Source organism: Cornus florida, unplaced genomic scaffold, assembly GCF_030987335.1.
Source record: "Cornus florida cultivar Cherokee Brave unplaced genomic scaffold, ASM3098733v1 CherokeeBrave_3.0.0_Hap2_Chr08, whole genome shotgun sequence".
Taxonomy (NCBI): Eukaryota; Viridiplantae; Streptophyta; class Magnoliopsida; order Cornales; family Cornaceae; genus Cornus; species Cornus florida.
Window position 1 is genome coordinate 2,873,754 of NW_026775578.1, and position 17,883 is coordinate 2,891,636.

Consider the following 17,883-nt stretch of genomic DNA (forward strand, 5'->3'; position numbering starts at 1 on the left):
CCATCGTTGATAACTTTCGAGTCCGTACTCATCCACATCGATGTCATATTTTATGGACAGTTGTGGTGGTGGTGAGCTAATGTATTGCTCGTGTTCATTTTCGATGGTGTCGTTTTACTGTCCCGGCAATGAGTTCAACTCCAGATCTATGATGCCGAATTGGAATTTGGAACAATACCATGGAGCTCGTACGTTGGTGGCTTGTTCGTCGTAGGAATACCCAATTGAATAGCCTATGGATATTTCTTGAAGTTATTATTGTCTGCAGTCATAATTTTTTTATTTTTTTGTAAAACTTGAATACTTGTTGATATTTTATTGGGCCACCTCATCGTAAAGAAGGAGGTTCCTTCTTATATGGCCTAAGGTAAGTATTGTTTTATAATTTTTATCACTACTTTAGTTAAAATCATGAAATAAAGTTCGGATCTACGTGCACTGTACTATAACCGACAATCAAGATTACTTGGACATATGATCGTGGCACACTTGTGAATGAACGTAATTATCTAATATTTTGTGGTGACTTTGTAGGCGGTACACTGGGCGAGTTACAGGTGCACAATCCCACATCACATAAGTATGGATAGGGCCAGTGCTATATGTAGATTCAACACCCTTTTATGACACAACACATTTTAAAGCCGCGATGGTCGTGAACTCACCAGAACTACAGAGTTAAGCGTGGTTAATTCAATGTGTATTCTTGAATAATATCATTTTTCAATTATTCAATCATTTCATTTTACAAAGTTTAATGTTAGCCAGATTAGTTAATATTTATGTGTTTCGATGCAACAAGAAGATATTATTTGTAACAAGTAGTTTTGTTGGTTGGTTAATTGGTCACATTTTATTAATAAAATGGTCGATTCCTCGTGTGAACCCTGTGAATTGCGTGCTTAACCTAGAGTAGTATCAGGATGGGCGACTCTTGGAAAGACTCTGATTCGGGGGAGCCAAGAGTGGGCAATATCAAAGCTTGACCCAGCTGAAAGTGTGGCTAACGAGGACGATGGGCCCCAAAGGGGGGTGATTATAGCGACCTTATGGGATGGTATGCGCAAACACATCGCTTGGGTGTGGATGGGGCACGTGTTATATGTAGATTTAGCATCCTCGTATGACATAACTTGTTTTAAAGTAATGATAGTCGTGAATCCACTACATAGTTAAGCGATACAAAAAAATGTAGGAAAAACCTCTAATTTTTCTTATAGGGGTATTTTTATTATTTTAAGGAAGACGATATTCGCACCCCACTTTTCTCCGTTGCACTACATATATTTATAATTTTATTTAAAAGAAAATGACAAGAAAGTTTTTGAACTCATTAATGCACAATTCTTTAATTTATAATGTCATAACTACCCTTTATACAGTTTTTATTTATTTATTTATTTTACCTTCTTTACTTTCTTTACCATTTTTTTTTCCTTTCTTTTTGGTTTTTCCGAGATCCTCTCAAATAAAATAATTTATTCTATATTAATAATTTTAATTTTGGTAGTCAAAAGGTAGAGTTTATTCCATAGTCATATATATACGTATATATATTTTGTACAATCGAAAGAGATATTTATTCAACAAAATTGAAATTTTGTTTTTTTTCAATTTTGTCAAAAGAGGTAACTTTATTTTTTTGTAATTTTTGATGGTCCTGTCAAAAGAAATCATTATTTATTCGATAAAAATAACTTTTTTTTTTTTTTTTTTTTCTAATCAAAAGAAATAATTTATTCAATAGAGATAATTTTATTTTAATCATCTTCCTTTTCTAATTTTTATTATTATTATTTTTGTGGGATATTGACAACAAAGATAATTTATTCAATAACTATATTTTTTTTTTGAGTTTTTTTTTTTCTTCATGTCAAAAGAGATAATTCTTTAAATGATTACTTTTTATTCGGCCAAAAGAGGCAATTTATTCAACATAACAAATTTTTTTTTTTGGGTCCCTTAAAAAAAATAATTCAAATTTTATTTGTATTGTCAAAAGATACTTAAAATATAATGATTTAGAGATAAGGAAAGAAACTATGAAAGGATAGTTGTGTTATTTTAAAAGTAATAATTATTTACTTGTAAAAGTAGGGTTAGAATTGTCATTTCATTTAAAATTGTAGTGTAAATGTTGAAAAGTGAAGTGCGGATATGCCTTCCTATTTTTAATTCTATCAAATTAAAGGTATAAAAAACATTTCACTTCATCATTTTAGACACCATTTATTTAAGTGTGTGTTTGGATAAATAAGGGAGGAAAGAAAAAAAATTATAGTATAAGTTATAATAGAAAAGAAAATATAGTAATAATTTCTATCATAGGTAGGGGAGGAAAAAAAAAAGAAACATAATTATTTTTGTTTGGATAGGAAAGAAAAGAAATGATAGTGACTACCCTTTCATAATCACTTCACACATTAGGATATTTTGAAATGTTTTCTTATGTTATCAATACAATGGGTAAAAATAAAAGTAAAAAAAAAATAATAAAATAATCGATGAAAACAAATTTGCTTCCAGCTCGCTCCCTTTATTCAATCAATATAAAAAGGAAGACCAAGCTACTTAACCAAGCTAATTGTTTTGTAAAAATATTTCTTTAAATATTTCCTTTTGGGAAATCAGACCTTGTTTATTTTTCTTTTACAAGAAGAATATTTCTTTAAATAATTGCGACATAAATAAAATAACTTTTTTATATATTAATTTGTAAAGAGTATTTTTGGTATTAATAATTCACCATTTCTCTTTCTATCTTTCTCAAATTAAAAAAGAATGCAAATATATTTATCCCTATTCTATCTTTTTCTTCCACTTAACCCACCCAAACACACTCCCACCCCCTCTTTTCTTTTCTCCCTGTCCATTCAAATCAAACCTACCAAGCCCAATTGTGAGGCCACCCCAAAACTCACACCCTCCCCCTCTTAAACTGGAATTTCTATCACTGCCACTCCCGTCAAAATCACAAAATAATCTTGCGAAGTAGAGAACACCACGCTGGTTAGTTTTAGTTTTTCACAGTACAAGCGACCGACAACGACACCCAAAAAAGAAAGAAAGAATATATATTCTACTTTGTTTGCTCACCATAAACCAATAAACAAATCTAAAAAGGCCCACCTAGATATCTTCATGAATTTTCGGATCTTAGTATCATCTAACAAGGTGAGACATTATCATCCTATTATTGAGTTTGAACAGTTTCATTTTCTTCTCATCTTTTCCAAGTTTACCCTTTTGTCATTCTATAAATATTGTTGTTGAATTGTCTAATTCTTGGTTCATTCACTTTAAAACTTGGTTGTTGGGTTGAAGATTGTATCTGCTTTTTTAGGGTCCCCAATTTATGAACAGATTTTCCGGTTCTGTTGGGTTGAAGAATGTAGAGTACTGCATAATGTAAAGTGTAGCATTCACATAATTTTGGCTAGTAGAATTATTTAACTTAGCTGAACATATTCTAATTCTCATTGATAAAATATTTAAAAATAAAATAGGATTATCTTTCTGTTCATTTCTCATATTTTCTTCAAATAATATTTGTAGGATTATATCATCTTCTATACAAGAAATTAACTTTATTCACGAAACCTTGATTGATTGCATATTCAAATATAATAATATCCTTACACATATATATTCTGGGTTATTCCATGGCTTGTTTGCAGGATTTAAAAGACCAGAACTCAATTGGAAATGATTTGATGCTTATGTGTAGGGATTCTCTGTGGTGGTTTTGAATTAAAATGTATTTTAGGATCAGGGAGGTTGCTATTAACGACCTGGGTTATGCTATGAGTAGATTGAAGACAGATTCAAAACTGTGTGAAGGTGGTAAATCCACTTCCCAAGTTGATGGATATCATACATCTAAAGAACCATTGAATTATTTGGACTATGAGATTGCTCAGCTCACAAAACTTAGATCAGGACCCCATGGACATTTGAGCCGAGTCCTACCCGGTAAGCGGGAATTCCTGGTTTCTCCTGTTAAAATGTTGACGGGTCGAGAAGGTAATTATTCAGGAAGAGGGAGGTTCTTGATGATTATAATTTAATTACCCGTGGACAGGGGAAGATCGTTAAAGTAACGCGCTATCTTATAAGATTGAGATAGGCTCTACAGATTAAGATAAGGACTACGACTAAGATAAGGGTTACAGATTACGATAAGAATTGCAGAATACGATAAGGATTAGGCCAACAGATTATGATAAGGATTAAGGACGATGTGGACGCTACGTAACATCTTGACCCAAGTCCTATAAATAGGGAGGGCTAATCGACGTTTGGAGGTAGGCAAAAAACCCTAACTCAATATCTCGATTTCTCCAGAGAGATTATCATTCACACTGACTTGTTCGTCGGAGCCTACTCCACCGGTAACACACCGGTGTTTGTAGGATCACTTTTTCTTCTCTTTATTCAGGAAGTCAGATCAGATCCGGGTTGCGCAGAATCCATCTTCAACAGTTGGCGCCGTCTGTGGGAACTTATTTTTGTTCTCTAAACAAAGCATGGTTCTATTGCGATCTGGTCTGGCTGCTGGCGAGGGCAAAGGGTTGCAGGCTTCTGATGCAGGGACTTCAACGGGGCAACCCCCCGTCGTCCCAAATGATCAGGAACGCGTCGCAGCGTTGGAACAACTGGTGAACCAGTTAGTCCAGCAAAATGCGATGATTCTGCAACGCTTAGCCGCCCCCAACGAGGAGAGAAACAGTGAAGTACCCAACGATGACTCACGTAGGGTTAACAACGATGTTGAGCTTAGTCAAATAGGGGGTCAACAGAGGAGCCATCACCATCGGTCCCCTGAACGGAATACCACCAGGCTCCGTGGGGATACTTCTAGTTATGTTGGAGACAAGACTGAGGACGCCACTCAGTTCGATCTAGAGTTGCAAGATCTGAAAGCCAAGGTTGACGATGTCATGCAAGCGATGAAAGGGAAGGGCCAGGCTGCAGTGAACGATATGGTACAAAAGACTAACCTAGCTTTTAGCCCAGCTGTTATGAGTTGTCCTCTACCTAGGAAATTCAAGATGCCAACTCTTGAGAGCTTCGATGGGACGCGGGACCCTCTCGACCATTTGGAGACCTACAAAGCTCTTATGTATTTGCAAGCCGTACCGGACGAGATTATGTGCAGGGCTTTCCCTACCACACTCAAGGGTTGGGCTCGTCTCTGGTTCAATAAATTAAAGCCAGGCTCCATTGAAAACTTTGAAGAGTTGAGCAAACAATTCATAGGACACTTCATCGCTGGGCAGAAGCACAGGAGACCAGCAACACATTTACTTAATGTGAAGCAGCAGAAGGGAGAGTCCCTTCGTGATTACATAAGTCGTTTTAACACTGAAATGCTGCAAGTTGAAGAGGTGGACGACAAGGTTGCCCTCACAGCCTTTATGGGAGGACTGCAGACTTCTAAGTTCCTATTTTCCTTATCAAAGGAAGCCCCTACAAGCATGACAGAGTTGATGGTTAGAGCGCGGAAGCACATGAACGCTGACGATGCTATGAATGCACGAAAAAACAAAGATGGTGAAGATAAGAGGTCGGATAAGAAGAGGCCAGCACCTAGCACTAGGGAGGAAAGGGAATTGAAGTACAAGAAATTCTCAAACAACCAGGCTGACAGATCGTTTCGCCGCCCAACGAGCCCAGGCAGGTATAATAACTATACCCCCCTAAATACATCTATAGAGCAAGTCTTTCTGCAGATTCAAGATGACGCATCATTGAAATGGCCACCAAAGCTAAAAGCTGATCCAACAAAGAGGTCTCGAGATAAATACTGTAGGTTTCATCGGGACCATGGACATAACACAGAGGATTGTTTCGACCTCAAAAACCAGATTGAGAACCTTGTTTGTAAAGGTCATTTACGCAAATTCACTACTAGAAATGGAAAAGGAGGCTCCAACCCAGCCCGGGAGGGCCGAGATGATCGCCCTCTTCAACACCAACCAATGGGTGAGATCAAAGTTATATCGGGTGGCTTCGCTGGTGGTGGTGAGACGAGTTCAGCTCGGAAGGCTCATGCTAGGAGAATTCGGAGTTTTTTAGAGGTGAATGAAGTTGGAATGACATGTCCTCCAACCAAATTACCTCGAGTTGAGGAGCCGGTCATAACATTTTCTGAAGAAGATGACAAGGGAATTCACCAGCCCCATGATGACCCTCTGGTAGTTTCCATGGTCGTTGCTAATTTCACTGTTCGACGAATACTAATAGACAATGGTAGCTCGGCTGACATACTATTTCTTAGGGCGTACGAGAAATTGAAAATTGGCCGAGAGAAGCTCCGACCCATGAAGTCACCACTGGTGGGATTTTCAGGCGACAAAGTATATCCACTGGGGGCAGTTACCCTTCCAGTCACTGCAGGAGCCAATTCAAAGCAGGTCACTGTAATGGTGGACTTTGTAGTGGTGGACTGCCCATCATCATATAATATTATTCTGGGGAGAACGACATTGAATGCTATGAAAGCAATCACGTCCACTTACCATCTCCTGATGCGTTTCCCAACTGAATATGGTATGGGAGAGATAAGAGGGGACCAAATAATGGCTCGCGAATGTTATGTCGCCTCTCTCAGAAAAATAAAATCGCAAGAGGCATTTACGATTGAAGGGCTGGAAGGGAAAGATAGACCAGACTTTCATAGAGCGGAACCTACAGAGGAGCTAGAAGAGGTCATCCTTGGTAAGCCCAAGAAAAAAGTGAGTATAGGGTCTTTACTCCCCCCAGGTATCAAAGATGAACTTACTCAATTCCTCAGGAAGAATCAAGACGTATTTGCATGGGTACATGAAGACATGCCGGGTATAGACCCCACTATCATGGAGCACCGCCTAAATGTAAATCCTGACTTCAAACTTGTCAGACAAAAGAGGAGGACTTTTGCTCCAGAAAGGAATCAGGCTATATCAGAAGAGGTGGAAAAGCTCTTAAAAGCCGACTTTATTCAAGAGGTGTACTACCCCGACTGGTTGGCAAATGTGGTCCTAATGAAGAAGGCAAATGGAAAATGAAGGCTATGTGTGGATTTCACCGACCTTAACAAAGCTTGCCCGAAGGACAGCTTTCCTCTCCCAAGAATCGATATGCTCATTGAGGGAACGGCTGGACACGAACTATTAAGTTTCATGGATGCATATTCTGGATACAACCAGATATCTATGTACACCTCAGATAGAGAAAAAACGGCCTTCATCACTGATAGAGGTTTGTACTGTTACAAAGTAATGCCGTTTGGGCTCAAGAACGCTGGTGCAACATACCAGAGGCTAGTGAATGCAATGTTTAAGCATCAAATTGGTAGAAACATGGAGGTATATGTTGATGACATGTTGGTGAAAAACTTAAAAGCTGAAGACCATTTGACTGACCTGCAGGAGACCTTCGAGGTACTTAGGAGTCATAAGATGAAACTCAACCCCAGCAAGTGTGCCTTTGGGGTTTCCTCAGGAAAGTTCTTGGGATATATGGTAAGCAGAAGAGGAATTGAGGCCAATCCAAAGAAGATCCGAGCAGTCATTGACATGAGATCGCCAAGATCAACCAAGGATCTACAACGACTAACAGGGAAGATTGCTGCCTTGAGTAGGCTAATCTCTCGGTCAACTGACAGGTGTCTACCTTTCTTTCGTGTACTAAGGAAGGCTTTTGAATGGACCCCAGAATGTGAGCAGGCATTCAAAGAACTAAAACAATACCTTAGTTCTCCCCCACTACTGTCTCGAACCATATCGGGAGAGGAACTATACATATACCTTGCAGTCTCCACGACAGTTGTCAGTTCAGCTCTGATACGAGAAGAAGAAGGGGTCCAAAGGCCAGTATACTTCGTGAGCAAAGTGCTTAGGGGTGTGGAGGAAAGATATCCAAGGATGGAACAGTTGGCCTTTGCTTTAATTGTGTCCGCTAGGAAACTGAGACCATACTTTCAAGCGCATACGATAGTGGTCCTAACAGATCAACCCCTTCGACAGGTCCTACATAAGCCAGAAAGCTCTGGTCGACTGATGAAGTGGTCAGTAGAGTTAGGGGAGTTCGACATTCAGTATAAGCCAAGAACAGCAGTAAAGGCTCAGGTGTTGGCTGATTTCTTAGCTGAGTTTACCCCTCCAGAAGAAGAGAAACAACCCCAATTTTTGACAGAACCAAGTTTAAGTGAGCAGATGGGCCCAGAATTAGTCTGGGACTTGTTCGTGGATGGGTCATCTACTGCTCAGGCTAGCGGAGCCGGGCTTGTTCTTGTCTCCCCAGAGGGAGAAAATATACAGTACGCACTTCGGTTTGGTTTCAAAGCAACCAACAACAAAGCAGAGTACGAAGCCTTGATAGCAGGATTAAAAGTGGCAAATGCCCTAGGGGTTGAGCAATTAAAGGTGTACACCGACTCCCAGCTGGTCGCTGGACAAGTTCAAGTGGAATATGTGGCACGAGACGAGAAGATGAAGAGTTATCTACAAAAGGTGAAGGAATTAAAGAATCACTTCCAAAGATTCTCAATTCATCAAATACCACGAGAAGAGAATGGGAAAGCAGACGCTTTAGCCCGGCTAGCTACTGCATTAGAACCTGAGATCAATAAGAATATACCACTGGAATATTTGGATGAACCATCTATATCTCAGGAGAGACAAATTGAAGTGCAACAAGCGATATTGAGTGTGGAATGGGCAGATCCTATCATCAGATATATCAAGGATGGGGTGCTACCAACAGACCGAGCAGAAGCTCGAAAGGTCAAGATGCGGGCAGCTAGGTATACGCTTATCAAAGGGGTGCTTTACAAGAGAAGCTTCTCCATGCCGTATTTACGATGCGTTTCTAGCGAGAAAGTTGACTACATTTTGAGGGAGATCCACCTAGGAGTTTGTGGAAACCATGCTGGGGGTAGGTCACTTGCAAACAAGGCCATCCGACAAGGATACTATTGGCCCACCATGCAGAAAGATGCACTTGACTTCGTTAAAAAGTGCGACAAGTGTCAACGATTTGCCGACATCCCGAGACAACCGTCAGAGGAGATGACTCCCATGTCAGGACCATGGCCATTTGCTCAATGGGGAATGGACTTGATTGGCCCTCTCGTCAAAGGCAAAAAACCCTAACTCAATATCTCGATTTCTCCAGAGAGATTATCATTCACACTGACTTGTTCGTCGGAGCCTACTCCACCGGTAACACACCGGTGTTTGTAGGATCACTTTTTCTTCTCTTTATTCAGGAAGTCAGATCAGATCCGGGTTGCGGAGAATCCATCTTCAACAGTTGGCGCCGTCTGAGTTAGGGTTTTTTGCCTACCTCCAAACGTCGATTAGCCCTCCCTATTTATAGGACTTGGGTCAGGATGTTACGTAGCGTCTACGTCGTCCTTAATCCTTATCATAATCTGTTGGCCTAATCCTTATCGTATTTTGCAATTCTTATCGTAATCTGTAACCCTTATCTTAGTCGTAGTTCTTATCTTAGTCTGTAGAGCCTATCTCAATCTTATGAGATAGCGCGTTACTTTAACGATCTTCCCCTATCCACGAGTAATTAAATTATAATCATCAGTTCTCATCTGCAAATTGTTGTCATGTTCTAAGTAAATATCTGCCTGTCAATGGTCCTTGTGTGGTTGACCAAATGAGAAGCCGGGCTTATATCTCACAGTTCTCGGCTGATGGTTCCCTTTTCATAGCTGGGTTTCAGGTATCAATCTCTTGATATGAAATATGAATTTGAAGCATACACTTTATATTGTTCTTTATTTCCGGAAAATAAACAGTTCAGTTCGTTGAGTCAAATATGTGTGTTACACTCAGTTGAATGGAGCTTACTATTGTTTTGGATCGTATTTAATTTAATTTTTAAAGTTTAATTGTTTTTCTTTTTGTGCCCATTCTTGTTGATTGTGGTATGTTATTCAAAATATAATTTTTAGTATTATTTTATATTACAGGGAAACCACATTAAAATATATAACGTTGATAGAGGGTGGAAAGTTCAGAAGAACATACTTGCCAAAAGCTTACGATGGACGGTCACTGACACATCTCTTTCCCCCGATCAACGCTATCTTGTAAGTTCTAGTGCTATCATGTCAACTATGGCTGTTAAAAGACCAATGCAGATCCCATGATCTTACAATTCGAAAGTAATGTATTTATCCACTTTCAACGAGACCTAAGAAAGTTAGACTCATCAATGAGATTTACATTTTTATAATATTATTTTTTTTCATAAATCAGGGAGCAAAGTTAAAGTAGTATTATAAAACGAAAATCAAGACCTGCTCAATTGTCCTAAACTAGACAACTACTCAACTTGCGTACTGTTTTTTCAACCAAATTGGACCACCTGATTATTCATTTCCTCTAATATAAAATTGACCTTTTTTTTTTTCTTTCCCTTTTTTCTTTTTGGTTGATTATTTTGCTATGATTTAAACTTGAAGCCATAGACTTCAATCTCCCTCCCTCTCTCTCTCAGTAATTTTGTCTCTAACAAGTCAATCTCTTGGCTACTCAAATATTCTGTCATAATATATGCTGCAGGACCTCATTTGGCCAAATGGCCAATGAAAATGTAGATATTTTTCGTGTTTAAATTGAAATTAATTATATATTGTCTAATCATGGATAAATTCTGATTCATTTTTTTTCTTCTTTCATCAAATCATTTTCTAATCAAACATTTTTTATGTGAATGAATTTTTTATTCGTGTAGGGTTGACGTGCCTAGGTGCACAACAAACTCACATACTTCATTTTTCTCAGATGAATATTTATTTAGAAAAAAATACTCCGTTCTCTTGAAATCTGCAATTTTATTCAGCTGCAAGTTATAGGACCTTAACATTTCTTTTTTCTACTTAGGTGCATAATATTAACCATTCCAAGTTGAATAAATTTATTTCTCCTTGACATAATTGTTTGTTGGTGGCATGAAGCTTATCTATCTTTTTATTTTCTCGTTCCATTTCTTTCTTATATATATATATATATATTTAAAATATCTTACTCTCAGTATGGAAATTGTTATTGCAGGTTTATGCTAGCATGTCACCTGTTGTCCATATTTTTAATATTGGTTCTGCTGCAACAGAGTCCCTTGCAAACATCACGGTATGAAGCTCAAATTTTGTCTGTTTTTGAATTCCGTAGATTTAGCCACTAGGGAAAGAAGACCTGTTGTATTTTATAGAATCAAATATGAATTATGTGTTGGCTAATACTTCGGTCATATTTTAACTCCACTTATTGATTTTCACTTTAGTTTCTTTTCATGGGAAATTGGAAATCGGAAGGAAAAAAGAAAGAAAGAAAGAAACATATTTGATTATTCGAACCTATATAAGGGAGAAAATTTGTTAAAATATTGTGTCTCAGTTCAAATCTGAGATTATTATCTTCTTCAAGGCTTTGAAGACAATGTAAATCCAGGTAGGACACTTTAATTGCATATTAGTTGGGGATTGTGGAGCGGTGAATTTTGCAATCAGCAATCTCACTTTGTCAATCTGACTGGCCGAAAAAATAATATTAGCATGATTGCATCCTATATTGTGTTGCTTTGACTGTTTTCCATCTTCCTTTCATTATTTTTTTTTCTTTTTAGCTGAAGGGAATTTGGGTATAGAAAATTTAAGTTTGTCTTAGCACATTGACTCTCTGGTCCATAGGATGTTAGTGGTGAGACTTGAATTTTTGATATTATAAAAGGTACACCACTTTCATTGCTGCAACGTTGTTGTTTGGTCATCCTTCAAGTGATATTCAGGTACTTGGATTTTATCTTTCTTGAGAGAAGATAAAATATTTTGGGTTCTATTTTCCTCGTACTATAATGACTGCTTCATATTTCGGTCCTGTTTGTTATGCAGGAGATCCATGATGGTTTAGAATTTTCCACTGACAAGGATGTGAGATATTCTTTTGGAATCTTTTCTGTGAAATTCTCAACAGATGGGCGTGAACTTGTAGCTGGAAGCAGTGATAATTCAATATATGTTTATGATCTTGAAGCTAATAAGCCTTCTCTTCGAATTTTGGCACATAAGGTAAAGAATCCATCTTGTTAGGCATACATCTTTTATTGTTCTTAGTTGAGCTACATAACTGTTTTGGTGGATGATTGCTGCCATATATCTGCATCGAGTTGATGACCAAAGTCTAAGGCAATCATCTAGAAGCAAATGAGCTTATCTTGGAAGTTCATTCACCAAACAGAGCTTTAGCATAAGTGAAATTACTGGCACCAGGGCAGAAATTAACATAATCATGTATGCATTGGCTTTATGATGTGGAATTGATTGGCGAAACCTATATGACCTTTTGGACCACCAAAAGGTCAAACAGGCATGCTAACATTTTTTTGTTACAATTTCAACGAACTCATCCCCGCTTTCGATTGGAAACGGTCCAACGATCAATATTCACTAGTTATGCTAGCCAGTGATTAAGCCCTTTTTGGCAAATTCCATCTCTTAGGGCCCAAAATTGCATTTTTTTCAGTGCTATAGGAAGACTGTTGAATATTTTGTTGGATGTCTAAACGGATTCGGATTGATCTGAAACGTGGTAGTTATCTTAGTTTAATCATTTGGAACCTTTTTTGTGCGTGTGTGTAATTTTTAGAAACAATGCCAAATTGGACTGTTTCTAGGATTCTTCTACCTTTATAAATAGTGGTTGTAGGTATAGCATATTATCATTATGCATTCATTGTTCATTAATAAATAATAACATATTAGAATTCGTTCTCTGAACTTGTGGATTTGAAGTTTTTTTTATTTTTTTTTATTTTTTATCCTTTACTTTCATAGTCCGCTCCATCACTTTGTTTGCATTATTCTCGCCACGTCTATCCTGCATGTAAACTTCATCTAAAATAGCACACAACTCACTCGTCATGTTACGATTGTGGTGTACATAGATTTGGCTAAGAGGTGCAATCTGGAAACGTTGATCCTCAATTTATGTAGCTATATCTCCTCTATATTGCATCTGCATTGTTATTACAATTCCTTTGTTGCTCTCTCCAGGTTTGCTTTTTGGCAGAAGATTATTTGAATATATTTGTTTCCTGATGCAGTCTGATGTTAATACTGTATGTTTCGCGGATGAAAGCGGCCATCTTATTTATTCTGGTAGTGATGATAATCTCTGTAATCTATCATCTTGGCATTCTTCCTTTAAGCATTTGCATTTTTGGTTTCATTTTATATAATTGACAATTTTGGGGCGATTATATATTATGGAAATCTAATTATGGCTTAACAATGCAATATTTCTTTTTTCTTTATAGCTATAACAATAACTTTTCTTCCCCAAAAACAGAACTTCACTTAGTGTCCATATGTTTGGGCCAATCTTTGTAATGATCACTTAAAATCAATTTTTCTGTTTAGTTCCTTTTTCTGCATTATAAAAATATTATGAAAAATTGGCTTAATCAATAATTGTCACAAGGCATTTAGTAGCAAATGCATGTCACAGTTTTATCCAGTGTGTCAGCAGTCAGTAGAGGATAGGAAGTGAATAAACATAATAATTTCTATGCGAGCAGTGAGTCAGGTTTGATATTTCCATGTGTCAGATGCTACTTGCTACAGATTCTCTTGAGACAACTCAGACAAGTAATATTTCCGCACCACCAAGATACTTGTATTTCTGCGACTATGACAACTCTGACTCTGTACTTATTTAATCTGTTAGTGTGATAGCAGTTACAGGCAATTGTTGTTTGGGCTGCTTCAGCATGGCCATTGCTTTCCTTCCACGATAACCATAGGTTTAATAGGTCAGGACTTTTATAGTTTAATAGTCATAGTTCCTGTAGGAAGGCCAGTGTCTATCTCCTGTGAAAATGATGAGGTGGTGAATCTTGAAGGGTTTTTAAAGGAGGTGAGCTAAAAGGAATATAAAAGGGCAAACCCAGTGCACAAGGCTCCTGCCATTGCGGGGTTTGGGGAGGAATATGATGCTGTCAAATAGCTTGGACTCATTTAATTTGACAAGGATCATGAACTTGTACAGAATTGAGTGAAACTGCGAAGGAGATGGTAGAATGAGTTGGACAAGTTTTAATGATGTTGGTGGTGGGAGGTGACAACTTGTCACTAGAGTATTCCATTTATTTTTTTTGAAGAGCAACTTTCTGAACTTAATAAAACGTTTTTTTCCATTCTATAAAAAAGTGACTGTAATTCTTTGCTGTGTCATATTTGTTCAATAAATGGAAGATAACTTGTTATTTTCTACAGGTATGAGATAGACGCTGCTTTAAAGCCAAAGGCAAGTCAGCAGGGGTCCTAGAGGGACACCTAGAAGGCATTACGTATATTGACAGCCGTGGAGATGGTTGTTATTTCATTTCGAATGGTAAAGATCAGACCATAAAACTTTGGGATATCCGGAGAATGTCCTCTAATGCTACTGGGTATGCTCATTTCCAGGCTTCAAATTATTGCGCTAAATTCATCCTTTATTTATTTGCAACTTTAATTAGGGGATTCATGTTTTATTATATTCTGCTCCTGAATGAGCTGGGATGTAGTACATGATATTAATGTACAAGAAGAAAATCATTGGGTTCTATAAGATTCTCTAAGATAGGAGACTCCCTTATTAGCAATCAGTGGGGGAATAACTTACCAAATAATCTTAGAAATTCTGTCATAAATATTAGTTAATATTATGTCAAGTTCTGCAGTTTACTAGGGATATCACTGAAAACATTGAGTTGTGTACTTTTTTTGTTTAGATATCTCACTCCTAATTCTCATCATTTCAGAAAGCTATCCTGTTTTGAATTCATATGAAGTTACTGTCAAAGTATTTTGTCCGTTGAATTAGTCAAATCATTGGGGAAATAAATATTAGACGAAGACTAGTGACCACTATGTTTTCATTTAATTGTAGTGATAAATTAGATCATCTGCTTGGAAATGCATACTTATTACTGACTGTAGATACTTATATTTTTTTCCCATATATTTTGATATGATAATTCTAAATTTTCTATTGGTTGTATAAAATGTTGCTAAATTTCATAAAAGTTTTGAACTAGAGGCTGGAGATTATCATTTATTTTTATTTTTATGTTGCTTCCAAGAACATGACATGAAGGCCTGTAGAATTATGTCTTAAAGGCTCGTCTTCTTGATATTTGGACTGACCACAGTATCTATGGTGACCACTACGGTGAGATGATTACTAAATTGAAGAGGTTGACAAGGATGCATGTTCAAGAAGCAAATATTGCAAAAGACTGGACAATGGGATTTAGAGATGCTTAAATTATGTGAATTTCTTAGGTATTTTGATGTCTTCATATGAAGGAACTCTTCCAATTTGTTTTCTGTAGTCTATGAAGGTTCAAAATTTTTATTCTTCAATGCAGAGTCTTAAAAGAAGATGGGTCTACTTTGGATCTGTCAGTGATCTTTCACGAGCAATAAAATCCATTCAGTCAGATTCCATGAAAATGAAATGGATGACTAGTTTTAGGTGCCTTTTCAAAATAATGTTATCATTTTATTTATAGAAATTTTCAGAAACCCCATGTTTCTGCACATCTAGTATAATTGAGGAAAGAGATATATCTTCGTAATAAACTGAATCCACTGTACTATGGTGGAATAGAATACATGCTCTCAATATGTACATTCATTTTAATAATCAGTAGTATTTATACGTCTCTCTCTCTCTCTCAACTAAAGAGTAAGGTCTGGTTGCACCATAGTGTAGTTTACGAATTTCTAAAATATTTTACACTGAATACATTTCAAAATGCTTACATGAATCCCCATTAACTTGTTTATCCATTCATTCAGCAATCCAAGAGTTAGGAATTATAAATGGGATTACAGATGGATGAACTACCCAGATGAGGCAAGAAAACTGAAACATCCATCTGACCAGTCACTGGCTACCTATAAAGGTCATTCAGTATTGTGTACTCTCATCCGTTGCTACTTCTCCCCCACATTCAGGTGAGCACTGACCATAATGTCTCTTTCTTTAAAAAACTAGGTTTTGATTTCTCTTTCTTGTTTTTAATTTTATAAGGTTTTGTTTAATTCTAGTAGTACTCTTTGGTCATTTTGGTTTTTTCATCTAAAACTAATGTGGCTATCAAATTTACAATTACTTGAATGAGTAGCAAATGGTTATATGACTTTGTCATTTGTCAAGTAGCCAAATTTGTATCAATATCCAAGCAGCCTTGTGTAACTTTTTATCGCAGTTTTACCTAGCAGGAACTTTATTTCCCGTCTGCCAGTACTGATATTGGTCTTGAAATGATTTGCAGCACCGGTCAGAAGTACATCTACACTGGATCTCACGATACTTTCATTTATATTTATGACGTGGTATGCAATAAAATTCTATTAGCTGTTTTTTCCTTATAAAATTTGCTTTATACTTCTGTAATCTACGACAGACAGACCAGAGTTCATCATTTGGGTGAGAGTGCAAGAAGTTGAAATGTACTTAATTCGATCTGCACTTGTTTGTTACATGAAAGGAGATCATAATCATTATTAAACAAAAGATCCTGTTAGGCTTTTACTCCTGTTCCAAAAGAAAAGATGAACTATGGCAATACTATGTTTGGATAGAAATTGATAACATTTTTCATGTTGCCCACCACACAGGCGTCTTGGTTTTCCTTCCAGATGGGGTTGTATGGCATGCTCAATTTGGAATGCTTATCCTTTTCCTACCCTAAAACCATTTATTTTTTCTCATATTGGGGACCTTACTATTGTAGGTCACCGGAGCCCAAGTTGGCAGACTCGAGCACCATAAATCGACTGTCAGAGATTGTAGTTGGCACCCAAATTACCCAATGCTGGTTAGCTCTTCATGGGATGGGGATATTGTCAAATGGGAATTCCCTGGGAATGGAGAAGCAACAACCACTTTGAACTAGAAGAATATCCGGAAGAGAAATGAATATTTTTGAAGACTGCTCCTAATATCTGTAAGTATTTTAATGTATGATGTCCATCTTACTTGATCAAATAAGAAAATGTAACTTGTATGCAAAATGGTTTGGCTATTTTCATTCCCAATAATGTCATTGTACAAAACCCCCCATTAATTGTGCATATTATCGTCACTCTCTACACTATTTTCCTTGTATTGTCATTCTTGAAAAAATGGAGAATTTAGCTTTTAGGGCTGCTATCTCTAAAGTATCATAATATTTAATTAAATTAATTAATAAAGTTAAGGCTAATGCTTTGAGAAGCCTAGACAAGTCTCTTAAGTATCATAGTAATTAATTAATTTAATTAATAAGGTTAAGGCTAATGCTTTTTGAAGCCTTTATCAATGGTGGTCTATGTCTTGGTGAAAGCTAAAAAGCATACTCTACTGGGTCCCAAAATAAGCAACCATAAGTTTTTCTGTTACTTGAAGTACAATCCTCATTATCCCTACTATTTGGTACTTTTTGCAAGAACCTCATTGTCCTCTTTAATCATGAGCTTATTATATGGTATCTTGCAGTATAAATCAAGCGTTGTGAATTATTGCTAATATTAGAGTTTTTCGAATTTCTACTTTTCTGCTGGGGTATTAAATATGGATAGACTCACGTATACAGGATATATAAAATGTAGAAGATAAAATTGTCGAAAATATTGTTTCATGAAAATTTGAGGGTATGATAGTTGATCAGTAAAATAGCAGAGGAGAGATGGTAGGGACAGTCTTTGAGTTATTGTTCTTTTCGTAAAATGTAGAGAGAGGAAACTTCTGGCATGTAATGTCTGGAGGGTTGCTTGGCTTTTTCTAGTAATCTAGATTTATGCCACTTTTATTTTCTAATTTAGAGTTGGATAATGGATGATTGGAT

General features: G+C 36.8%; 1 protein-coding gene across 1 annotated transcript; it reads left to right on the plus strand.

The window, feature by feature from the left end:
- The first annotated feature begins 3,181 nt into the window (after positions 1 to 3,181).
- On the plus strand, positions 3,182 to 17,210 carry LOC132268900 (LEC14B protein). The gene is given in 11 exon segments (XM_059769810.1): positions 3,182 to 4,045; position 4,165; positions 9,586 to 9,723; positions 9,974 to 10,093; positions 11,061 to 11,138; positions 11,897 to 12,073; positions 13,108 to 13,183; positions 14,277 to 14,454; positions 15,851 to 16,009; positions 16,330 to 16,390; positions 16,792 to 17,210. Coding segments are annotated over 11 exon segments (1,473 nt in total). The 5' UTR covers positions 3,182 to 3,755; the 3' UTR covers positions 16,987 to 17,210.
- Positions 17,211 to 17,883: the final 673 nt, after the last annotated feature.